The 27,242-nt window shown below is 41.2% G+C and overlaps 1 protein-coding gene across 4 annotated transcripts in view; it reads right to left on the minus strand.

Annotated features, from left to right (window-relative positions):
* Positions 1 to 27,242, minus strand: part of PDE4A (phosphodiesterase 4A) — a 318,023-nt gene that overhangs the window by 75,082 nt on the left and 215,699 nt on the right. Inside the window, exon 1 of one of the 4 annotated variants that reach the window (XM_034434340.3) lies at positions 8,917 to 9,370. The exons of 2 other annotated variants lie outside the window; for them this stretch is intronic. In XM_034434340.3, coding sequence (XP_034290231.1) covers positions 8,917 to 9,053 — 137 coding nt within the window. In that variant the 5' untranslated portion in view covers positions 9,054 to 9,370. Of the gene's footprint in view, positions 1 to 8,916; positions 9,371 to 27,242 lie in introns of those variants that run through there. One more of the 4 variants, XM_034434343.3, reaches the window with a different exon arrangement.

Here is a 27,242-nt window from a genome sequence, read left to right on the forward strand (position 1 = left end):
TAGTTTTATTTCTACTTGGAAAGTGTTTCTGGACTTTTTTGTTTGAAACTGAAAAAAATGAAACTTTGATTTTAGATTTTGATGATTAAAATGATTTGTTATTATAGAAACAGCTTGAAATGTCATGAAATGTAAAGCAAAAGGTTGAGGTTGTATTTTTTTTTGTATTTTACTGCACTCAAAAAAGTTGGAAGTCATTTTTTCCTCTCTCTTTTCACTTCTCTCTTTCTCTTAGTTTTCTAACTATTCCCTGTATTTTTATCTTACAATTAATCTTAATAAAATTTATAAAAAAACTCATGAGCTTCAAGACTAAAAATGTCCAAAATTTCTAATAGGAATCATCTTGGTGGATAGCAGGTGCTAAACCATGAATCTTCAGCATGTAAAGTATGTGTTCTATCTTAAGTGCCAGTCCAGGGTTCAATGTTGAAAATTAAAAAAAAAAAAAAAAAAACCCACAATCCAAGCAGATCAACAGATCACTACCATTAAATCCAAGTGTCAACTGTTAAGAGTTTTAGGGTGATATTTTTTCAATCATTGAACTGAGCCGTTCTATAGCCCAAGCTTGCCACTGACCTAAAGCCTGATGGGATGGCCCATAAAAAGTTTAAAATGACTTTTAAAACAATTTAGGTCCCTTTTTCAAGACTGTAGTTATGAGGGGGAGGATCAGACTGTCCACTTACTCTAGCCATTTAATTTGGGAGCGGGAGGAGGTTCTAGCTTTTTAATTTATGGAGAGAAAAATATTTCCACTTCCAGCCACTTAGCAAATACAAAGACTCTAGTCTGAATGGGAACATTTGTTGCTCAATCTATGGAACAATTTAAATAATATGTTACTGAAACAAGGTTCTAGAGACAGTAGGTTTCCCCCTTCCCCCAACCACTGAGCATGTTTTAAAAGGGATTTTGGCAGCAGGCTTCTATGCTTATCCCACTTTCATCCCTTTTAAGCAGGTTTGGCAAACATCTGTACCGTTCCCGAAGCCAGTCAGACTAAAGGAGCTAAAAACCACCCCAGGGAGCCAATGCCCTTCTCCTGCCACTTTCAATGCCTTAAAATCTTTAGCCATCCCTCGTTCTAACTTTTTCTCTCTTTTTTTTAGGTTTTGCACTGCCTTTGCAGGGCTGTGCTCCCTGCCGTCTATTCCTCGTTGGTGAGAGGCCAACTCATTAATGGGAAACCACAGAGAATTGAGACAACAGCCTCATCTGAGTGCGTCATCAATTCTCCTGGGCATCATCCAAGTGGAATCAGAGCTCCATTCTCATGTGGCTGGGATGTCCGGCCTCATGCTTGCGCCTACTCCAGCTTGGATCCGTTTCCCACATCTGCACAAGCCTTTCATGGATGCTTGGGTCTAGCTGAAAGCATCCAGAAAAGATTCCCTCAAGTTGCTCAGAGTAGGAGAATAAAAAGTAAAGAACTCAGAACTGACCTTCTGAAATTCAAGGAAAAGTCTCCAACATGGGATGCAGTGTCACACAGCAGGCTACCTCACCAGAACTTAAATATAGCTTCTCTTCTCTGGTTTCCTCTTTGACATTTCTCTGTCCAGCCCAGCTAAGCAGGCAACACTCTAATGACAGCTCTCTCTAAACTCGTCACAGGGGCTTGCCAAAGAAAATGGATGGAAAAGAAAAAGGGAAGAGAGGCTGTAGCAACTGGATGCAGGAAACCATGGAAAGAAATCTCCATTCTCTTATTAACATAGAGAAAGTGTATTTCAGACATCAGATATGTGGAGCTCAGCTGGGCTCATGCTCTAGTAAGCATGCAGTGTAAAGCTGAGGCTTTATGGAATTTTTCAGTTGGAAAATAGTTAAGAATCATGCAATGGAAATGAAACCGTAATGGCATAAGCCACATGGGCACAAATCTGTGCAAGAAGGAAAATTAGCTCTTGTTACAGAGGCTTGATGGAGTCTCAGGCAGGAACCCGTCTACATCATCACAAATGGAAACTAGGGAAACTGGACAATAAGCAAAGCAATGAGTAAAATCCACCAAGAAGGTTTTTTATGCACCAAATCCTTAAATAGGTTTACTGACATGTATTACTCGCATTTCCACAACTTCCTTCTAGGTTTGTGCATGAGAAGTTCAACACTGATCATAGAGCATATATATATTCAACTAGAACACCTTCACGATGTAGATGGAAAGCAAAATCAGAAGAACAGCCCCAAAGCAAGCTTAATCTCCAATCCTCACCCCACCCTTCCTTCCTAAATATCCTGATATGTAAACTTCAATTCCCAGAATTCTCAACAATGGATACTTCAGACATCTGCAAGGTATCCAGGAGGTGGGAAGGCTGCTATAACCACACACAAAAGCCTTACTGAATTCAATTGAGATTTATTCCTGAGAAGACATGCAAGGAATAAATGTTCCACAGATCCTTCCATGATTCACAGCTAATGGAACAAAATCTCCAAGTTCAGGATATATGATTGTATTCTTCTCTTGCTTGCTTAAGTTTCAAGCATCTACTGTGTTCTTTTGTTCTCCTACTTGGAAAATGGAAACCTTTTCTGCACCTGGGCATATATGCTATTTGTGCTCAGCATTTTGCCTAGTTTACAAAATTGCATCTACAGAAGTAGGCTCTTGACATATCAATTTATTTGTCAAGCACCACACAGATTTCCTACCATAAATTAACTGCATACACAAACAGGGGCTTGCTTGTGCTGTTCAAAAAGTTGAAATCAGTATCAGACGTTTCTTTAAGAAAAACTACAGACAATGGGGCCCAGCATGGCGTGGGAGGATCGAATTCTCACAGCCCATCCAGTTACATGGAGCAGCCCTAACTCCTCACTTTTGGAGTTTGAAGAATGAATAGTGCTGCAGCTTAATGCAGGAATCTGAAAAATATAAGGAGCCCAGTGAGTCTCACAGTAGGAGGGTCACAGTTACTGGCCCTATAAATTTAATTAGGGAAGAGACTAACACAGACAGCAGGTTTAGTTAAAGTGCTGGCCCAGAAACCATATAAGGATAAGGTGAGCTAAGTTTAGTTATGGTGCCAGGTTTTTTGGTTTTAATATTTTTATTGTCCATAGATGTGGTTTTATCTCCGGATTAAGGCACCATGGTATAAGATGGGTGGCTGTATATATAAATAAATAAAAACCAGGAGACAATGAGTTCTAGTCCTGTCTTAGGCAAGAAAGCCAGTTTGGTGAACTTGGGCCAGTAATTCTCTTTCAGCTCAACTCAGCTTACCTCAGCTCACCACATGTTTATGTGGCAAAAATAAGAGGGGGAAGGAGTGTTAGGTATGTTTGCTTCCTAAGTTATATATTAAAAAGTCAGGATATAATAATAATTATTAAACTCTGTTCACAACTATGTGAAGTTATAGCTGCCAGTTCTTTAGCTGGTATTGGCATTCATATGTATCAAGTTCTTCCCCAAAACCTAGGAAGTTGTAATGTATTGGTGTAGTATCTGTGTGGATTGAAGCAGTGTGGCCTTTTGCAATTGACAGATGGAAATTTTGTCAATGCACAGATTTACTAAGTGACATTCAAGATTTTTTGGTATGGCAATCAATGTTTGTCTGTCTGTCTATCTATCTATCTATCTATCTATCTATCTATCTATCTATCTATCTATCCACACATACATATGTGTGTATATATATACATATATGTACATGTGTGTATGTGTGTGTATACACACACACACACACACACACACACAGTTTACTTCAAGTAAAATGTCGAAGAAGAAAAGCATGCATTGGGTGATTTTGTAAAATATAGCCAAGAACAACAATTATTGCAAATTAAAATTGGAATTTATTTTTTTTTAATTTGTAAATAAAGTTTTATTAATTGTCTGCTATTACATTTATTTAGTGCTTAATAAACATCATGTTGTCTGGATTATTATAAAATTGGAATTTATTATATGTACAGTGAATATCAAAATAATGTAATTAAAAACTTGAACCGAATGCTGGCAAGGAAAAGCATTACATGGTCAATTTCTACAAAAGATTGAGGGCAAAGTGGATAAAGATAAAACCTGACAATGGCTTACAACTGGAACAATAAAAAAAATTGAAAACTTGATCTTAGCTGTGCAAGATCAACAATTAGAACTAATGCAATTACAGCCAGAACTGAAAAATCATCATATGCTTCAAACTGAAGATTGTGCAGAGACAGAAGAAACAGTAGCTCAGCTTGTGAAAGAAGATTGCACAAACCAAATATAAATGACGATAATTCAGTGGCCAAAATGATTCACTGGAACATCTGTAAAAATTAGCATGTACCACTAATGAAAAATTGATGACAACATATAGTTGAAAGAAATAGTTGAAAATGATCAAGTTAAAATATTGTAGGATTTCCAAATACACAGTGATAAAGTCTTGGCTCATAACACACCAGATACAACTCTGTTTGAAAAGAAGAAAGTGTGGATAATTGATGCGGCAGCATCAGGAGAAAGAATACAAAATAAAGAAATGGAGAAGATCACGAAGTATCAAGGTCTGAAAACTGAAACTGAAAGATTATGGCATAAACCAGCTGAGGTGATCTCAGTAGTTATTGGCACCTGGGTGCCATATCAAAAAATCTTGGGCAGCAATTAGAAAAATTGTGCATTGACAATGTCAATTACAAAAGGCCACACTACTTGGATTCACACATATATTACACCAATACATTACAATATCCTAGGTTTTTGAAAAGAACTTGGTGCATATGAAGACCGGTACCAGCTAAAGAATTGGCAGCTGTGATTTCATGGTTTCATTGATACGATATAATAAATAAATATAAACATAATTTATTTGCTTTCAATCTTCATATATTTTCTTCCACTAATTTTACACTTGTTGGCCCTGGTTGCTCAGCCAACATTCCTGAGTTGTGTAGTCCACTTGTCACCAAATACCCAAGAACACTGACACCTACCATTGTTTTTCTTGTCAGGTGACAATTGATCTGGTACAGGTAAAGTGGTATGACAACGTAACAACAATGGTGCATTGGAATATCTGCAAAAAAAATCCATTTATCTTCAAACAGAACTGTCGGGACCACAAAATAATAAATAATAGTAATAAAAAATGAAGAAGCTAAAGTGATTTGGAATTTTAGAATCTAAACAGAGTAGTACTTGGCACATAAACACCCCACACTTAACAACTGAGATAAGAAAGACAAAAAAAGTCTGGATAGTGGATACTGCAGTATCCAGAGACAGCAGAATGGAAGAAAAAGAACTGGAGAGAATCCCAGAATACCAAAACCTGTAGAATGATCATGGCAAAAGAAAGCAAAGAGAGTTCCCATAGTAATAGACATCTTGGGTACAATCCCAAAACATCTGGAACACCACTTGAACACCTTCAGCACTGACAAAATCACCATCACTAAATTGCAAAAGACAGCTTTACTTGGAGCAGTGAACATCCTACCCCCATACCTTTAATGCTTGTCTGTTCTGAGGTCCTTGAGAAGGACTAGATAGGTGGATAAAAATGTCAAATCCAGTCCAAACATCTGGCTGATTATGCGACCAACTATTATCAGGAGTCAGTGGAGGCTTTTATGAGAGGGGTAAGAATTTGAAAACAGGGGCTCCCCACTGAAGTAGATTCTTTGATGAATGCTGTGGTAATTGTGTGTCTTCAAGTCAGTGTTGACTCCTGGTGACTACGTGGACTAGACCCTGCAGTTTTCTGGGCAAGGTTTTTGGAAATGGTTTACCTCCCTCTTAGAGCTGAGAGACAGTGATTGGCCAAAATGGCTTTGTGCCTAAGGTAGAAATGGAACATGGTACTTTCTGGTTTCCCATCTATTGTCTTAACCACTATGCCAAGTTGACTGTCACCATGAATAGCACTGCTCTGTATATGCTGAGACCAAGGGAGTCAAGAGACCTCACTTGAATTCACTTCTTCTGGTGACTTCACAACATTCCATAATCCTTTCGTTTTGTTTTGTTTTTTACTTCCCCCAAGTACTGGACTCTGCATAGAGTTTTCCAGATCAGCCAAAGTGGCTAGGTGCTGTCATCTGCTATGATTACATTTGCCTACGGCACCAAAGTCTTGGCAAAAGCATCACTTATCTGCTAGGAAAACAGGGACAATAGCTGCCAGGGTAGAAGAGTGAAACTTTGCCGTGTGGGTTTTTTAATGGGAGGAGTAATATTTTATTTTGGGGGTAGGGTTTTTCTGTACATCCACATACTTCTAGCGCTTCCTGTGCTCTTGATATTTATGGGACTATAACAGCCACAACAACAGACACTGTTGGTGAATTGGGCGGTTATATAAATTTGTTTAATAAATCAATAGCGGTTATATCTGCTGCTGCCATGGTGTTTGAATGTGTGTGAGGTGGGGTTTTATGTAATGGATTTTTAATGTTAAAAACTGACCAGAGCCACTGTATGTGAGTTGGGCGCCCATATAAATAGGTTTAATAAATAAATAAAATGATGCTGGTTAATTATGACAGGGGTTGTAGTGTATGTAATCTGAAGAGACATAGTTGAGGAAGCCTGAACTAAATGTTTACCGTACCTAGTTTCTATGGGTCTCCAATTACAGCACATAAACATGTCACAAGATAGATATATGGTATATTCATGTTCACAGATAGGGGACAGAATGCTTTTTGGATTCTGTTCAAATCCGATGCTGAAAGAGAGAGCTTTATTATTTTCTCTGGAGAACCAAATTTAAAAGACAGATTCCAGATCAAAGAGACCACCTAGATCTTGTATTCTGTTCTGTTATCTTGATCAGTGGCACCCCAACCTTTTGGGCACCAGGGGCTGGTTCTGTGGAAAAATAATTTTCCACAGATTGAGGGCACATGGTATACCTAGATCCTGCCCAGGTGCAGATGAAGCTTTGCTTGTTTAATTGGCCTGGTTCCTATTGGGCCATGGACTGGTATCAGTCCGTGGCCTGGGAATTGGTGAGCCCTTGTCTAGATCACAATTAAAACTGTCTGTCTCTCTGACCACAGAGCCACCATGTGAGCTTGATTATTTTGCTTGCAGATGTTTCATTACCCAACTAGGTAACATCATCAATGTAGTTTATGGGGCTTGCTTCCTATTTATATACATTAGTTTGTACTGCCACTGCGGGTGGGAGTGTAGCTTTCTCCTTGGTAATAACTTGATTAAGATATTGTTTTTAGGAAACAAACCCTACACTCACTAGCACTGAAGTTGTTACCTAGTTGGGTAACGAAATATCTGTATGCAAACCTTCAAGCTCAGAGAACCCCAAGGACTGCAGAGTTCAACCCTAAGCTACAAATATTCTCTTCCATAAAGCCATGGGTCTGGCCCGCTTGGGTACAAGGCTGCAGGAATTCTGAGCTTATTTATTTATTGGTTCGATTTATATGCCCCCCTTACCCTTTATCCTCCTGTGACCCCCTAATGTAACCCACTAGCCCTCTTTCTTATCATGTAGCAAATCTCACATTAAAATGTTACAGATACTTAATACTGTAACATTCCAGGATTTTTTAAACATCCTGATTACATCTTATGCAAGGCAACAGACAAAAAAGAAATTTGATGGGAAACTGCACATATTTTCAAAGGCATAATAAGAAAATGGAGGGAATCAGGAAGGAAGGATCAAGAGTGACCCCAAAGGGGAGAGAAGGTAAGCTATGGTTGACCACTTGCCCAAGGCAGATACGACTTTCTCAAGATGGACAGAGCCAGTCAGATCTTATGGCAGATGGTGACAGGCAGACCTTTTGGCACACGGCCCAGAGATTTCCCTGCTCAATATGCACGCAAAAAAACGGCAGTGCTTCGCTGAGAAGGGCTAAAGCCAGCAGCCACAAACACCAACAGATTATGTTCCTGTCCTTGTGAGACAGATACGTTTCCCTCCTCATGAATGCTGTTCCTTCCAGCCAGGGGACAAGACAAAGAAGGAGCTCCAGGACCTCAATGGGTTTATTTCCAATGAATCTTGAGAGCAGCCAAGTCTCAATGGGCATTTAGTGGCATGGAGGGCACCAGAGAACCTGCAACTTTCTAACCAGAATAAAAAGAAATTACTGTATCTTCTTTGTTATCTATGCCACTTCTCAACATATGTTTCAGGTAACAACATACCAACCACAGCATACAAAAAGCAGTACAGCAATACACAGGAAAGACACTCAGAGAAGGACTCAGTTCTTTCTGTAGTTCAAGAGTTGGCTGCCTTGCCCAAATGAGCAACACAAACTCATTTTGAAAGATAACGTTATCCAAAATACCAATGGAAATGATTGCATTTTGACAACTGTGCTTCACAACTCAACTTTTCAGAGTTCGCTGGGCCCCAACGGAGATAACAGTAGCTTGCTTTACAAGACCACTACTGAATCGCGATTTATTCCCAGGGTCCTTTTGGATCAAAGATTAAATAAAAAGTAACCACAGCACAGCAAGTTAAATGGGGCTGGATAGCTTATTCATTACATTTCTAAACTACTGCAATCCTGAAGAACTCTGGACAGTTGTGGTTGTACACAACACTGCTGGAGACAATAGAAAACTTTGTTGGTGCCAGAAACAGCATTTACATTCACAACGACCACCAGACACTCTGACCAGGATCCCCAAGAAAGAGACTAAAATGGCTCTCACTCCGCTTCTTGTGACAATGGGGTCCTATCTACCCTATCCAGAACCTTATCGAGGCCCTTTTTGGAAGCAGGATAAATAAAAGCTTGAGGGAGGCGGAGAACGGGAGCTCTGCTCCCCCATCTCCTGCCGAGGAAGCCAGCTGTCCGCAGACCCCCGTCTGCACAAATATCTGCCACAACCCACGACCCTTGCAAGCCGCGCGACCGCAGCCTTTCTCCCGCCTCCCGGAAACTCCCAAGGCTGAATTGACCCACCTCACCGACTTTGCCAACAGCCGGTGCCGCTTAATGTCTTCCTCGCTGAAGGAGAAATGCATGTCCACCTCGGCGGCAGGTTGGTGACCCGGCGGGAGCCCGAGGAACCGAAGCGGCGCGAAGGCCTTGGCTGGCATGAAAGAGCACGAGGGAGAAGCCACTCATAGAGGAAGAAAGGCAGCCCTGGGGAGTCGGTGCCGGAGCCCAGAAGTCGCCCAGGTTTTGGAGTGGCTGCCGCGTTTCCTGAAAATCCCCAACGCGCTCGCCAGCGCCTGGGACTTCAGGCTGGAGGAGGAGGAGGAGGAGGAGGCGCTGGCAGTGGCGGTGACTGTATTTGGGGCGGAGGGGGCGGAACTGGGATCTAGAAAGCCCGGCGCCGGAGCACAGGGTCCTGCTGAGGTATACGGAAAAGTGGCCAGAAGCGCAGAGAGGGCGCGGAAAAGCCTCCCCGCGCTGTCCTCCGCGAGGGTGCTACGGGGAGAAAGTTGGTAAACTCAGGGGACGGCGCGTGTTTTGCCTACAGAGGCCCATCCCTTCCCCCTCCCCCTCCAATTTAAGCCTGGCATACCGGAAAAACGCTCTCGGTCCTCATAAACAGACCATGGGTGAGAAGAGAGATTTCCTTGTTCCTACTTGGAAAGAAATCCCGTTGTGGGACCCCTTTCCTTCGACCCAGATTCCACAGCCAACTGTTACAGCCAAAGCTGAATACGAAGCTTATCGGTTCCTTTTCTTGTTCTTTTGATACCAAGCTTAAAATGCCACTAAGCATGTGCAGATTTCACTGCTCTCGACGTAGTAACTCCAATTCTCTATATTTTGGTTTGGAAGAGAATAAGGTCATTCTTTCATCTTTTTTTTTTGCAGTATCCACCTTGATAATCAGGAAAATATAAATATGTATAAGAATATAAACATTCTTAATAGTTTGCACTACAGCAAATCAACCCTTCAGTGAGAGACCTCCCATCTGCTCTTCCCCAAATTAGGAAGGGTCTCTCAACATTTTAAAACTGCCTAGTTTTGAAACTAAGATGGGGATTACCCATGGTTCTAGGAAACATATTGGCCTAGATGTGATACATGGAACTTAACTAACAATAACTTAGTAATGTGTGACTAGAAGCTGATTGGAGTATCTATCGTAGTCAAGAACCAATGTTGAAAATTCATATACTGCAAATACTGGTATCAAAGCTTTCCACAAATGATGGGTGAGCATTCTGGCCATCTCTGGCGCTGTGCAACATTTAAGAATGCAGACAGGGCACATAAATCTGTAGTATTTTAAAGCAGCCACATCTTTTCCCAAGACTTGGCTGCTTTAAAAAGTTACAGACAGATGCTGTATTTTTGCCTCTGCACAAAGCTGCAAATCTTTATTAGTTAAACATTTAATTGCCGTTAGCACAATAGCTACATTTTGATATATATATATATATATATATATATATATATATATATATATACACACACACACACACACACACACACACACACACACACACAGTCAGAATATTCAAAGAGCAATAATGATGCAATTTTTATTGCTGTTTTATGCTTTGGAATATTACTGAGCTTAAAGACAAGAAGAAAAGGCTTTATTTTAAAGTATGGTCTACAAATATTAAAAACAAAGAGGAGTGAGAATGTAGCCCATAATCTGTTTCCAACATTAACTAGCCATACTGCTGTGGGCAGTGTCTAGCTGAAAGGGAAAGCTGTGCCCTTAAGGCTTGGCATTCTGAATTCTACCATCTCCAAAAAGGAGAATCCTTGCATTGTTAGGTCCTTGTCCTCCAGAGATTTATCTTTTATAAAAGCCACTTAAGCCCATGGCCAGTCTCACAGCTGAGAATTGGATGTGCTGCTTTCTATGTATGGAATCACATACGTCACAATCGGTAAATGAAAACAATAGTTATAAATAAGCACCCAACTGTTGGCAGAGAGATGAAACTGTACATGTAATCCAGAATCCTGATGCAAAGGAAAAATCCTCCTTGCCACAATGCTTTACGCATGTACTTTTTGAAGTAAAACCCAGAAAAGCACATGGGAAAAACAGCAAATCAAGAAAAGGCGTCAGAGAAAAAGAAAAGGGAGGAATGTCTCCTATTTTCCTGGGGCCAGGATCGAAATACTCCAGTTCATGTTTTGAAACATACCTCCCTAATGTCCCACCCACTTATTTACTGAAGGGTGACCACCAAGTTCTTCCTCAAGAGGAATCCATCTGCCACAAGGTTCCCTCTGTGCCTCTGGCTGTGGAGGCGAGTACATGGATGAGACTGGCCCTTACAGGGTTAGTTTACCCACTCTCTTGGGACAAGGTGCACCTTTCCCTTACACGGGGACAAAACCACTAGATTCTTTGCCTCCTCTTTGTCAAATCACATCCTAGTGACACTTTGTTCTAACCAGCAACTCCCCACTCTGTGTAGTCGGAGGGAAGGAGGAAGGTGTCTCAGACATCAATCATCCAATGGTGACAAATAAATGGAACCTGCCTGTTCAGGAAGCATAGCTCCCACCAAGTAAGAGATGCTGGAGACCCTCATGTCCTAACTGTAAATTTAATTCTGTTCAGTAACAGAAGCTGGAGATCTTCACCTTCTCTTAACTTTTCTGAAAATATATGGCTGGCCACAGATAACAGGCTTTCAGCTACGGTGTAGACATTCAAATGTTGCTAGTTAGGCTCTCTAAACACCTAAACCCCCATTCTAATAAGACAGCTGATCATGGTTCTACAGCTGGTTGTGGTACGTTGAGGACAGGTAATCTTCAACGTACAACCACAATTGAGCCCAAAATTTATATTGCTAAGCAAGATAGCCATTAAGTGAGTTTTGCTATATTTTATGACCTTTCTTGCCACAGCTGTTAAGGGAATCATTGCAGTTAAGTTAGTTACACAGTTGTTAAGTGACAAGCATCCCCATCGATTTTGCTTGTCAGAAGATTGGAAAAAGTGAGCATGTGTCCCCGGGACACTGCAACTGTTATAAATAAGGATCTGAAATTTGATCCTGCGACCATAGAGATGCTGCAACGGTCTTAAGTGTGAAAAATGGTCATACACCACTTTTTTTTAGTTTCTAATAATTACTAAATGAACTACTGTAAGTCAAGGACTATCTGTATTCTAGATGAGGGGACTGGAGGCCAAATTGTATGATGAATGTTGCAGGAACTGGGTATGTCTAGTCTAACAAAGAGAAGGACTAGGGATGATAAGATAGCAGTCTTCTAATATTTGAGGGGCTGTCACAAAGTGGAGGGGGTCAACTTATTTTCCAAAGCACCAGAATGCAGAACAAGAAGTAGCAGATGGAAGATCATTAAAGAGAGAGACCACCTAAAACCAAGGAGAAATTTCCTGTTGATGAGAACAATCAACCCATGGAGCGACTTGCCTCCAGATATTGTGGGTGTTCCAACAGTGGAGGTTTTCAAGAAGAGACTGGGCAACCATTTGTCTGAAATGGTATAGGATCTCCTATTTGAGCAGGCCATTGGATTGGAAGACCTCCAAGGTCCTTCCCAAGTCTTTTATACCGTTACCTTGTGCTGACTTTCAGTGAAACTCATTTGATGCATGGGGGAAACCTGTTTCATCGACTCATGGCATTGATGTCTCTGCTTCTCCCTACGCAGAATTATGTGTCAGCAGGACGCTGTCTGCTCTCACTTAACGCACACTGATGCTGATGCTGCCTCTGAACTCTTCTTCTTTTCCTAGGCAGTTAAGAAGTGCTAAGATAGCACTTTCTGCTTAGCACCGTTGTACTCGGCTGCCCTGCAGGCATCATTTTTACTGGATTCTATTTCTTACTACTTTGTGCATCCAGATTGCAGGCTTGCTAATAAAAGAGGCAAACAAAGGATACGGCAACCCAACTCAGAGCTCCCATTGCTGGGATAGATCCCTTAGTCCATCCTGCAACTCCTGCCAGAGAGACAACCTGGGTGGGCTGGCTTAGAGGTTGGTGTCTCTATGCTCGGAGCTGACTTGGCCCCCGATACACAGGAAGTGCCCTTGGCTTGGCTTAGCCGGAGTGTGTGGGTGAATGTATGCAAGCCGCTTAATTTGTACCCTCTGTGGAAAAAGCCTTGAAGCCCCATCCCTTGCAAGCTGAAAACTTGAAGATTGAGATTCCTCCTCTACCGGGATTTCTCAAGCCTCATAAAAGAAGAAGGCAGGGTGGAGTGGGGGGAATGCAGGTCCAGGTCTAAGGCAATAATTTGTGAAGCTTCCTGAGGCTGATGGGAAGGAGTGGCACAAGGAAACGGGGCAGCGGAGGTGATCAGAGGGGGCTCTTTCTGAGTTCTCCATATTCTTAATGTGTGTTGATTTTAGATATCCTTTATCTAACGTTATCTATGTTAGGGTTTGTGTAATCCTAAACTCAGAATCAAATGTCACTGAGAGTGAGAATTGTTTCCTGATTCTAAGAACAAAAAATGAAAGCAACTCCCCCCCCCCCCGCCATGCTCATCAGCATTATCTCCACTTCCTGGCTTTGACCCTGAGTCACTCTATGAACCTGAGCGAGTCACTTCCTTTCATTGTGCATCATAATTCTCTCCCTTAAAAACATACAAAACTTCTGGCTCCTTAATTCACCCCCACTGAAGCTTCAGCCCACAGTAGGTTACATGGGTCTTGGAATGAGTGAGTAGGAGGGTAGGAGGGATCAGCTCACGGCTGGCCTAAAGCATCCAGTCTCTTCCCTTGCCAGTGTGCTCAACAGTCCTGATAACATCAGGTAGAGGGGAACTGTAAGTTCTCTTAAATTGCTCAACCTTTCTGGAATTCCCCGTCATCTTTCGGCAGAAGGAAGAAACCCTTTCTAGGTCACAATGAGGTATAGTGGCTGCTGTCCCTTGACCTTGGATGAACCAAGTTTAATGCCATGCCTCATTCCCCCACTCTCTGTGAAAGGTCAGAGGCCAGCCTAAGCATATGTTAAGATTCATTTTGGTGAGACCGGCAGTGTAGAAAACAAACAAAACAAACCCGTCCCGTTTCAAATATTTCAGCGATAATGCCAGTACTGGATTGGTTTAGGACTTGCCAATAGATCTCTGTGTGACGTTAGAGAACAAGCAGCAAGGTCAAACTCTGACTCATTTCTAGTTGAACGGGCCGCCTTAGCAAATTTCCAGAGAAATGCCCACACCCTAAAGGCAACAATAGCACCCCTGTAAGAGGCAAGACTTGGGATTCTAGTTTGGGGTGCACACACATGCTTGGAATAAGGGACATTAAAGCTGGTACAGGCTTGGAACGTTCAGATGTTAGAACATCATGAAGACGTCATGCTTGGTGGGTCTTTCTTCTCCATGTTTGCTACAAATGCATCAAAACTGGACTGGGGAAATCCTCTCTTGACCACAGATTTAATTGGAGGACTAGGAAAGCGACTCTTCTGAATCCACTTGATTATTGCAGGAATAAAATCAGGGGAATCTCCCACTCACAACAACAACAACAACAACATTTTTGCTTGCAAGGTCGCAGAGTTGTCAAGATTCCCAGGTAGAAAGTAGTAAGCTAATACACACGTGTGCACCAGATTTCTCTCCAAAAATATTATCAAATTCTCCTTCTAAAAGAACGAATAGAAAAACTAAGAACTGAAACATCTGTTTCAAGATTGTATTGTATGTTTGAAATCAATTATTACATGCCTGCGGGCATTGATTTCGCTTGTGGGACTGATTTGCATATATTTTTCACTATAAAGGGCCATATACAAAGAAACACTAGTGGGCCAAAATGATTTGCTATGTGATGTGTTTGTCCTTACAGCCAGGAGAACTAAGAAGCTTTCTTGGATGAGAAGCAAAATGTCTTTAAGGAAAAACAAAAGAAAGTCCAGTTGCTTTTTGAAAAAGTACCTTTGGGACAACTATGACCTGGATTACTGAGAATCTCCATAGACATTTCAAAGATTTTGCTGCAAAATTCAGACATATTTCTTAAATGTTCATCTATAATCAATAGAAATAATGTTCTGTGTTTCAAAATAAAAACTAATGTTTTTAGAAAAATACAAGATTGCTTGCATGGAAGAATGAACTGTGTGGTGTATCTAATGTAAAAACTCAGCACAGATCCCTCCTTTCTATTTCCATTAGACTGCAGAAGGCAACATTTAAAAACCTCCAATTTGGCTGGCCTTCCTGAAGAAATTTCTGCTGTGGTCCCCAAAGATAGCCAGCTGCAGTGGGTGGGAAAAAGCAAACCACAGCAGCATCTGTTTGGCTGAGACCTCATAGGTCATGGGAGATGGAAGAATGAAACAACGTATTCATTTCATATATTAGCTGAATATAACATGATGATTTTACTTCAGTGGTTTCCTTAAATCTCATAGCCAACATATAGGGTATTTTCTGTTAAAAGTCATAAAAGTAAAACCAGGGAGGGGCAGGAACAGTTAAACTAAAGTAGAAAACATGGTGTCCCTCATTGCTAATAATTATTATTTGACAAAAACATGTCGGGCTAAATTTGCTTTCACTTGTTTCTGGGAGAACATTTTGTGGTCTTTGCTCATTAGGCCAAATCAGATTCTTCCTATATCATCACCATTCAAGGCAAGTCAAGAACCATCACAAAGGTTATCCAATCCATGCTAGAATGCATATTCAACCATGGTATGCATGAAACTGACTAAAGTCTTCAAGATGTTTAGAGGGTACTAATTGGGTCATTGTTTCAGAGATATTTCTTTGTACACACAGAGAGTGGGCAAAAAGGCATGGGGAGCAGGAGCAACTTCTGATTTCTTACCAGCTTCTCCAGTTTCTTTGTGAGAAATCGACAGGGAGCAACAGAAATCTTCCTCCCTTTCCTTTGGTAAATGGTTTTTGCCGGGAGAAAGGGGTTGTGATATTGGCTGGGAAACTTTTGCCCAGGTAAAAACCATGATAATTATAGTTTTAGTAGTATATAAATATGAGATGGAATCACAACGAAGTTCTGCCTTCATGAGTGTAGAGAAAGTGCATTTTCTTGCACCGAAATTAACTGGCTCTCTAGAGACATAGAATAAGAGATAGTCACAGATACTGAGATACTCAAAGATCTCTCAGTTCTTCATTGTCAGGATCTTTTTGTAGCTGACATGATTAAATGTATGCACCTGTGAGGGTTATAAACAGGCATAGGAAAATGCCCAGCTTGCAAAATAACATTTAACAATGAAAACACAATGTCCTGGAATAGAATGAAAAGCATCCTGGAGGGAAGCAGAGGAGCCCTCCATATGGAACCCTTGCTTCATAAGAACATCAGGAGACGGCCTTTTAAGAGCTCCACCTGAAGTCCCTGAAAGAAATCAGCTAACAGCTAAAATTAATAGCTAATAATAGCTGAAAAATCAGCTAATAAAAGTCAGCTTCTCCAAAGCACCCGAGGATAAGACAAGAAGTCTTGGAGTTGAAGTCCACAAGTCTTAAAGTTGCCAAGGTTGGAGACCTCTGCTATATAGCATCCATTCCTGAACTAAAAAAAAAAAAAAAAGTGGGGGAAGCAAACATCAGGACTAGAAATGCCCAGCTGCAGCTCCTCATTCTTAATTCTGTCCTCTTCTGTGACTAACTACTGAAAGGTAGCAGGTTTGGGGGGGTAGCCCCTCCCAATAGTCCTGGACTAAATCACCTGAATTGAAGCATGGCTATGGGACTGAAGGGCACTTCATTTTTTTGTTCTTGACCAAAGCCCTTCCTCCATTTTCTTTCGTTTGTTATAGCAATGGTAGGAATGATTTAAAAGGAGTATTCCTCCCCAAGCTCCACAACCCCACTGATTTTAACCCAACTAAAGGAGTTTCAAACACAATTCTATATCTTGTACACTGGCACCATTGCTCACATGAAACCATAGCCATCAGGCCCCTATAGTGCTATAAATAACCAGCCTGCATGCAGTCTTAGTCTACAGACTACGATTGTTTTAATTGGGATACTTCATAAATAATGGTCAATAAACCAATAAATGTACATTTATTAGGACTGCCAGATCTGGGTTGTGGGAATTTGGGGGACCACCAGATGGCAGCAAAGAGTCTAATAGGGTAGGTTTCTTTATTCCATCCATCCATCCATCCATCCATCCATCCATCCATCCATCCATCATCTCTCTCTCTCTCTTTTGCAACTCATCTTGTTACGAGGTGACTCCGAGCAGCTTGCAATGTTAAAAATAAAACAATACAACAATATGCATTCAATAAAACACTGTTAAAAAGCAGAATACAATACTCTTTGCTGCCACCTACTGCTCCTCAATACATTTTGCAGCCGAGATCTGAAAACTCTTAGGTTTAGGACAGAAACTTAGTTCTCTTCATAGTTAATGCTGAGCAAGGTTCAAGTTTTTAATAACCAGAACTTGTATATCGACCTTATTTTAGCGATAGTTGAAGAAAATGCCAGTGTGGTATAGCAATTTAAGATACTGGACAGGAGTGAGCCATGTTCTAGTCCAGCCATGGACAGTCATGGATGACTCTGACTCTCGCAGTGCTACCTTGCCACGAAATTGTTGTGGGGATAAAACAAAATATCACTGAAAATGCTCTATTCCTCCTAGAGAAAAGCGGGTTATAAATCTAACAAATGTTTTTACACACCCACAGAGAAGCCTGGGATGAGTTTACCATTCCACAAATTCTACAGAGCTGCAAAATATTTGCTTTGGAGCATTTCCTTCTTCCTGAGGCTGAAATTCAGCAGTAACCTTTAGTTCTCAGGGATAGGGTACTTAGGAGGGGATTCACACCCACACCCACACACACCCTTGATGTCTGGGAGTGGAAGACAGGAAAAAAACTGAACTTCTGGCAGAGAAGTATTAGGGTTTGCTTTGAAATGACACCTGAAGGAAAACACTTCCAAAAACCCATAACACAGATCTTTCAAATTTTTAACAGAATAAAAGAGGAAAGTACTAGAGGTCTGGTTACACAAATGAGATTGTACTGCCCTCTAATGGACATAGTCTACTACTGCACACTAACCAAGGCTAAAAATCAATTTAATTACTATTCGAAAAATAAAAATTAGTTGTTGAAAGCCTGTTTTCTTCCTAGAAAGTTTGTTCAAGAACAAATTTTCTAGGAGGAAAAGAAGTTTGCAATGACAATTCCCCCCCCACCCCCCAGCAATAAACAGTTCACTACATGTAGGAGCCAACCACCTGGGAATCTATATGAAGCCTACAACAGTCCTAAGGCTTTTGTTATAAACAGGCAAGTCTCTACAGGAAAAGATTCCATTATGTTGGTAAATGTTGAAAGCTACATATATGCATGGATTTCATTCCCACATTTGAACAAAAGTCAATTTCAGCACTAAATATATAAAGAAATAAACCTTATTTATAATAAAAAATAAATAAATAAACCTTATCATACTTTCATACTTATAACTGCTATGCTACCTCAGTAAAAATGTACAAAATTAGCTATGGTCTAATTATGAGATCTGACAGGTGAAGCCAAAGCCCTCCAAATAAAACATAAAAAACATAATTAACAATTATATCCTGATACAGAAATTACCAACTGGAATTTCTCACCTTCCCAAATTCAGTGACTAAACTGGCTGTTATTTGTTTTGTCAACCTTGCCTACCATAATTACTACTCTTTGGGAAGCAGAGAGAAGGATCTCAAAGCCTTCTAATGAATACAAACACATCCACTCTACTAAATTGCCCAAGAGAAAGTCACCTCTTAAAAGTGGACAACGGGACTGAAATACAGACTGACAAAAACCTGCAGAGATTACAGATTAACAGAGTTGGAAGGGACCTTGTAGGTCTAGTCCAACCCCCCGCCCAAGCAGGAGACCCTACACCATTTCTGACAAATGGCAATCCAGTCTCTTCTTGAAAGCCTCCAGTGATGAAACTCCCACAACTTCCGAAGGCAACTTCTGTTCCACTGGTTGATTGTTCTCATTGTCAGAAAATTTCTCCTTATTTCTAGGTTGAATCTCTCCTTGATCAGTTTTCATCCATTATTCCTTGTCTGGCCTTCAGGTCCTTTGGAAAATAGCTTGACCCCCTCCTCTCTGTGGCAGCCCCTCAAATATTGGAGCACTGCTATCATGTCTCCCCTGATCCTTCTCTTCACTAGACTAGCTATGCCCAGTTCCTGTAACTGTTCATCGTATGTTTTAGCCTCCAGTTCCTAATCATCTTGGTTGCTCTTCTCTGCACTTGAGTCTCAACATCTTTTTTGACCAAAACTGGATGCAGTATTCTGGGTGTGGTCTTACTAAAGCTTTATAGACTAGTATTAGTACCTCACTTGATTTTGATTGTATCCCTCTGTTAATGCAATTTAGGATTGCATTGGCTTTTTTGGCTGCTGCTGCATACGGCTGGCTCATATTTAACTGGTTGTCCAGTAAGAACTCCAACTGCAGCTTAAACAACCAGCAAAATACAGGGGAACCTGGCATCCTGCGCCCCCTGATGCCCTATCTGATTCATACAAGGTCCCAGACATCTCCCACTGTAGAACAGAAGAATTGACAAAGAGCAGATGAGTTAGACTTATGCATTGCTGCTTCCTCTTCTGATGCAAAAAGCTGAGTATACAATCAAGATATGTTTCTTAAACTACATTCCCTTCCACACTTAAATGTCATCCAGCTGCATGACAACTCCCATCATATCCATGTTGCACAGCAATGGGTCCTGTTGGAGGAGGACTTTGAGAAAAAATGATAACCCCTTTTCCTCTTCTAGTCTATCAGTGATAGGGCTGCCAACTTAGGTAAGTGGGTGTGTGTGTGTTAGAGACAGGGGGAGGGAGAGGGAGAGGGAGAGAGACCTATGCAAGTAAGTAAAGAGAGTCATGGGCTGACTAGGATCCTAAAATGCTGGATTTGGACTAGGCAGACCTGGGTTCAAGTTCCCCTTCAGCCATAGAGCTCATTACAAACTAATCAACCTCATTTCAGGATCAAGGGTATTTCTGAAATGGATTTTCAGCTTCACAGCCCACTTCTGGGCTTGATTAAAATTGCCTGCCATTGTTCAGACATTCCTTCCAGACTGCAGCAAAACACCTACAGTTTTTATTTGTTTTGTTTAATTTCAAGAGGTGTCAGACCTATGTGGGAGAGAGAAATAAAGAAACTCTGGCAGAGAAGGAATTCATGTACCCCCTTTCCCCTTAAATCCTCTCCAAGGCCAGCTTTGTTAAGAAATGATGATGATGGTGTCCATTCAATCATGTCCAGCTCTCAGGATTCTATGGGCCAGTTCTCTCCATATTTTCTGATCTATGGTTTTCTTTCTTTCTTTTTTTCCCCAGTGGTTTTAGGCTCTGGTTGGTGTCAGCTTCTATGGCATCCAGCCACCGTTATTTTTTGGCAGCCTCATTTCCTTTTACTGCTGACCATTCCAAGCATGACTGTCTTTTCCAGTGAGTTTGATTGTATGACATAGCCAAAATAAGTAAGGCAGAATGTTGAGATTTTGCCTCCCAGCGATATGTCTGGTTTTATATGCTCCAGTGCTTGTTTGCTTGCCACCTTTTGCTGCCTGGGAAATGCGCAGGAGCTTTCTTCAACACCACAGTTTGAATGAGTCTATTTTCCTCCTGCCTACTTTTTTCATGGTTCAACTTTCACAACTGAAGGTAGCTATGGGAAACACAACAGCACAAACTAATCTGCATTTAAGTTGCCGGGTTTTTCCATATTTGATTCATGCTCGTCATTGCTCTGCGGCCCAGTGCAACTTGATTAAGGGTGAAATCCAGCAGGTTCTAACAGGTTCTGGAGAACCAATAGTGGAAATTTTGAGCAGTTCGGAGAACCGGCAAATACCACCTTTGGCTGGTCCCAGAATGGGGTGGGAATGGAGATTTTGCAATATCCTTCCCCCAGAAGTGAGGAAGAAATGGGGATTTTGCAGTATCCTTCCCCTGGAGTGGGGTGGGAATGGAGATTTTGCAGTATTCTTCCTCTGCCGCACCCACCAAGCCACACCCACAGAACCAGTAGTAAAAAAATTTGAATTTCACCACTGAACTTGATGTGTTTTTTCTGGATTGCATTCACTGCTTTGATCAATCTGTGATTCTTGCTTGCATTCAATCTCTTTATTGTCAATTTGTTATTTTAATATCATTTCTCTTCCTCGCAGTGGTCGCGAGCTTGGTCTTTTTGATGTTCCGGAACTGTCTAATTTTCTCATTTTCTTCTTTCAATCTTTTGATCAGATGTTCCGGGGCTTTGTTGGTTTCTGAGAGTTGTGTTGTCAGCATTATCAGAGATATTTTTGCTCCTTCCTCCAATCTTTACTCTGATTTTTAATTCTTCAAGTTCCAGCTTCCTCATGATCACTTTGGCATGCATGTTGAATAAGAAAGATGAAATAATGCAACAGTGCTGAACTCCTTTCTCTATCTTGAACCGATCATTGCTACCATATGGTGTGAGCCCTGGGGCTTCCTAATTTGTGTACAGTGACTGCACCAATTTTACCAGATGTGTTGGCACCCCCATGTCTTCTAGGGTTATCCATAGTTTGTCATGACTGGCATAATCAAAGGCTTTCTTGTAGGCAATAAAGCAGATACAGATGTTCTTTTGATATTCTTGATATTTTTCCAAGATCCAGCATAGATTTGCAATATGGTCACAAGTGCCACGAGTCCAACCCGTTCTGAAGCCAGCTTGAATGTCTGGTAATTTCTTTTTGATGGTTGGGCCAGATGTTATTGTATGACCTTAATGAGAATCTTGCTAGTGTGAGGGACAATTGGGGCAATCCTTGAAGTTACCCTCTCTGGAAATGGAATTAATACTGATTGTTTCTAATCCTGTGGCCATGTGTTTGCTTCTCTAATTTTCTGGCACAAGGGTGGTACAAGCCTCAACAATTTGGCAGGGATACTATCAACAGCTGTGTCCATGCTTGACAATTGGCTTCTTCCTAAGAAAAATGGCTGGTGGTTCTATTATTGCTTCCATTTCCTCATCATCCTGAGGAAGCTGAGCCCCTTTGTTGCTGGCATACAGCTTTTCTGTATATTCTTTCCATCCGTTCTTGACACCTTATTGATCAAACAGTTCTTTCCCTTGCTTGTTTCTGATGCTTTTAGGAGCAGTAAATGGCTAAGAAAATTTGTTAAGAAAAGCAGCAAATATCCTGGAGAAAGGGTACCATTGCCATCTAGTGGCCATACGGAGTAAATGATTGCCAAGAAATTGATTGGAGTGACTCATACAGCAAAGATCCTGCAGGTTAGATCCTGCAAAGATCCTGCAGATAGGGGACATCCCTAATCTTTGTATTTCATTATCTTGGAGTAGAATTTACTATTGTATCTGCTGAACATTTTAGGGCCATTCAGGAGAACTTATAAACAGGTGACAAGAATGTACTTTAGAGCCAAGTAAACAATGCATGAATACTGCTGGTATACCACAAGAGATTCCAGGTGGACATCTCTTGTTTTTAAACCCCCAAATTTCTCCCTGTTCCCAGAATAGCTATTGTTATCTTTGAGAGGAAATTTTTTACTGGCACTTTTTAATAGTTAAATTGCTTCTTTTCAGCCTGTTGTGAGACCAAAAAGTTTTTTCAGTCAAGTGCCGTGTTTATCACTCAGTTCACACTTCGTCCTGGGCCGTAGCTTACTTAACTGTGATTTATTAAAGAAATGTCATGGGCTGGCTTCACACAACATTGTGAGCCATAACCATTGTCATAACCAGCCCTTTGAGTCTGGAAAAAGAGTTTCCAAGAATGGCTGGAATTCTACAGTACTTAATTGAGACAGTCCCACAGTAGAAGGTTAGATTTTGGCTGAAATTGCAGAAATTGCAAATGTGAACATTTTAGTCAGAGGAAAAAAAAATGTCAAAAACTCTTTTTCCCCCCGAAAGACTGAGGACTTTATATGGGCTTTTTGTTGAAAGGAGAAAAGATTGAATTGATTATTTCTGAGTTTGGGGATTAAAAAGAGCCATAGAGGAAGAGGAAAGAATAAGATGGAAATTATTCAGTAGAAGGAAGAATGGGAGGAAGAATTTTTTGTTTTCTTCTCTTTTAGTCTTTTTTTCCCTTTTATTTCTTAATCTTTTCATTTTGGATGCTTTTATTGTTTGAAAAATTCCAATGAAAGTTATATATATATATTGCTTTCATTTCCTGGGCTTAAAATAAATTTTAATAAATGTCGCTGGCATAGTTTCCCCAAAATCATCTTTGTGGCTTTCTACATCTATCAACCATGATAACGGAATTCACTTAATACTTTAAGTCAAACCCAAACCAGTGGTGGGTTGCTCCCAGTTCGCACCGGTTCACAAGAACCAGTAATAAAAATTTGTAGTAGTTCAGAGAACCGGTAATAACATTGGCTGGCCACGCCCCTGAACCGGTCCCCGGCCTGGTCACCACTCACTTACCCCCCCACCTCATCAGAGGGTTTTTTGTTTTTTTTTAACTTTTAAAAGCATTTTTTCTACAACCTCTTTGGCGGAAGAGGCTGTAGAAAAAAAATGCCTTTAAAAGACTCTGGCGATCCCAACTGAGTTGTCTGATCACCAGAGGCTTCTAAAAGCATTTTTTTCTGCAACTTCTTAAGGTTGTAGAAAAAATGCTTTTAAAAGTTAAAAAAAAAAAAGTTGGCCACACCCACCCAGTCACATTACCCCCACCACCAAGCCACACCCACAAAATAAGCCACACCCATGGAACCGGTAGTAAAAAAAATTTAGAACCCACCCCTGACCCAAACCACATGAAAGCTTTATGTAATGTATGATGAGAAGGTGCTATCCTGCACCAGGGGTATTTACAGCTGGAGTAGCACAAAATTGACATTGGCTAATCTCAGAAAGGTAAGCATCATTGGACCTTGTTAATCTATGGGTAATTGACATTAGACAACTGTTACAATAAAAAATAAAGTATCAAAATAGGAGACCACCAAAACATCATCCAACAATTGTAAATGATTTCTGTGCCAATGAAGTGATCAGCTAAGATTAACTCAAAGAAGATTACATTGCAAATTATAATTTTGTGTGTATGCACAACTTTGAGTCAGTTTTGATTCTTAGCAATTTTTAGTCCCTGCAATTTTCTTGGCCAGGTTTTTCAATGGTGATTTGCCATTGCCTCCTTCCAGGGGCTGAGAGATAATGACTGGCCCGAGGTCCTCCAGCTGGCTTTGTATCTAAGGCATGATTAGAGCTCACAGTTCCTAGCCTGGTACCTTTAACCACTGCACCAAATTGGCTCTTATTAGCAAGTCCTTGGTGTAAAAAAGTGGGAAAGGGAGTGTGATGGAATTTCCCCAAAACTCCACTGGCTCAATATTCAGCTCATTTCTCAGCCTTTTATAATGAATGATTGCGGGGTGGGGGTGGGAAGCATCGGTATAGAACAACGTGGCTGTAACTAGCAGGCTGTGCTCTCTCTCTTTCCCAATCTTTTCTTTTTGCTTCTGGGGAAACCACCATGGATGTTACCCACCAATGTTTGTTTTCAGTCTAGTTCAGTGGTGAAATCCAATTTTTTTTACTACTGGTTCTGTGGGCGTAGCTTGGTGGGCGTGGCTTGGTAGGTGTGGTAGGGGAAGGATACTGCAAAATCCCCATTCCCACCCCACTCTGGGGCCAGCCAGAGGTGGTATTTGCCGGTTCTTTGAACTACTCAAAATTTCCGCTACCAGTTCTCCAGAACCTGTCAGAACCTGCTGGATTTCACCCCTGGTCTAGTTCATGAAGAAGGTGTGGGGATGACACTCCTCAAATGCCTCTTGCACAGGCCTAGCCCAGCCCAATGGGGAGGAAGCTGAGGGAAAGTGGCCACGGCACAGTTACCTCCTGGGGTTACCCAGGAAGGGTTTCACATGGGTGGCTCTTATGAGGTTCGGACTAATAGGGCTCCTTGTGTATGGCAGCCTAACTCAATAGGTTAATTCCTTAGCTTATGCCAGGGCAGTGGTTCTCAACCTTCCGAATGCCGCGACCCTTTAATACAGTTCCTCATGTTGTGGTGACCCCCAACCATAAAATTATTCCTGAGACCATTGAAAATATGTGTTTTCCGATGTCTTAGGTGACCCCTGTGAAAGGGTCATTCGACCCCCAAAGGGGTCGCGACCCACAGGTTGAGAACCACTGTGCCAGGGTAACCTGTGGGATGCACAGGGCTATGTAAATGTATAGCACACATTCTCGGAAGCTGCTACCAAATTTCCAACTCAAAAGACTTTTAAGTGGTTGCTTCCCATGAACCTGCATTTAGATGATGGAGGAAATTTTTGCCTTGATGGATGGAGTGGTGGGGGGGAGGCAATGTTTAAGGTACCTGAAACATGGAAGGAAGGGAGGAGTGTGAGCATTCAGTGGGAGTGTTCATACAGATTTTTGCTTCTTTGCTCTTTGGGACTCATCCAATGCAGGCAAATGCAATCCCTGATTGATTACCCATTGCTGCATGTGATCTCACGGTTTAAAATATTGCCCATCCTTCCTCTAAACATAACTTATAATAATAACAGGCTGCTTGCTTCTTAGAGGAAAGAAATCTGAAAATACAACTTTCTCTCTAGTAATTGTCAACAGCAACTTCAATTATGTCTTAATTGACAAGGACACCTCACTGAACTGAATGGCACCAATTCATAGGTTAGCTTAAGGATACAACTTGGTATGAAGGGTGTACATTCCAGATCACCTATCACTGCCATTTTTTTTACTGCTACTTTTTTTCTCTGTACACACACACACACATCCAAAACCATTATGGAGAGAAAGATGGAAGAGCCACATAAGGATTTCGAGCAGGTAAGGACATCAAGCATTCCCTGGAGGCACCTGATAAGGCTGGTAACATTGTTAAATGCCTCTTTCCTTCCAGAATATTTCAGTTCAGAGCAAGGTCCTTGTGTTGTCAAAAGCAAAAAACCCTGTAAGATCAATTGTTTCTTTATAGAATGATGAAGATGCCATTTTTCAACAAAGAGAAATGTCACTGGGTTTCCTGCATATATTTGCAAGCAATTTTTCACATCCTATTCAAAACTATAATCTTGTCTAAAAAGTTGGCTTTTAAAATGTAACTCAGACACTTTATTATTGCCTTGAGAACAACACTACAAATACACTACTAAGCAAACAACACAGGAACATTCTCCATGCTCTAAAGGAGGCACTGCCACATAACCTGAATAGGAAAGGCATGCTTTAAGCATCGGTGTAATGAAAAACACTGCTCTTAATAGCATCAGGGACATCAATGGCATCTAAAGTTCACGTCTGCAAATACATAACAAACAACATACACATTCTGAGCTGTTCTACTGTGGAAACTGATATAAAAGTATTATTTTGCCATTGTCTTTCCTTTCAAGCCCTCCAACACTGAACACAAATTAGTGCCCTTCAGAAATGGCTGGCTGGCTTTCTCTCCGTCTGGAGTGGGCTCTATTAAAAGGGGGAAGGAGAGGAGAATGACAGTTTAAGAAAAGGTAGAGCTTCCTTCCATCTTCAGGACCCACAAGCACACCCTCTAATTTAGAGAAAATATCCATCTATGTGTTTCCAGGAAAACAGCTCTCCCTTCCGTCAATCTGCAGATAGAAGAGGCTCAGTATCTGGGCATCTCCTTTAACTAAGAGGAGAAGGAGTGCATCCTCACCTGGCCACTTCTGAAGGCTGCAGGCTAGTTGGAAGGGCAAATAAGGCCACATTTGGGGTCCAGGTTCATTGGCTAATAATTTAAATAAATAAACAATTCCCCCCACCCCCTCAGGAGTGTTGAACACTTTGTCTCCCCCATCTGAGGGAGCTCACAAACTGGCCCAGGAAAGCAAGGTTGCCGTCTTGGTGGACAGCATTGAGCAGTGGATTCCTATCCACAGAGCTCAAGCTGATAAATTACCTAGGAGAAACAATGGTTCCTCACATACTATTTTCCATATCTTAAACAAAGGAAGTTGAGATTTTTAGTTTTCCTAAACCCTGAAGCAGAGAAGAAATTACAGAAAAGGTCTCACCGAACAGATAACACAAGCATTGTCAAATGTCAATAAAGCTAGTTCTATACTGGTTTTTCATTTGTGAAGCCATTAAACTGCATCTCTGGGTAAAGAGCAACACACACACACAATGACAATCTACTGCTAGTGTTGAGGAACATGTTATAACCTACACACCAGGAATCCTTATATGGAGGCTGCAGCTGTACTGCTATTTGTGATATAACTGTGAATCGAGCACTTTTGTGGCTATTTCACATACTGGGAACTAGAAAATAAATACATGATT

The sequence above is a fragment of the Pantherophis guttatus genome, chromosome 2, assembly GCF_059756535.1.
Source record: "Pantherophis guttatus breed Tessera chromosome 2, ASM5975653v1, whole genome shotgun sequence".
Classification (NCBI taxonomy): Eukaryota; Metazoa; Chordata; class Lepidosauria; order Squamata; family Colubridae; genus Pantherophis; species Pantherophis guttatus.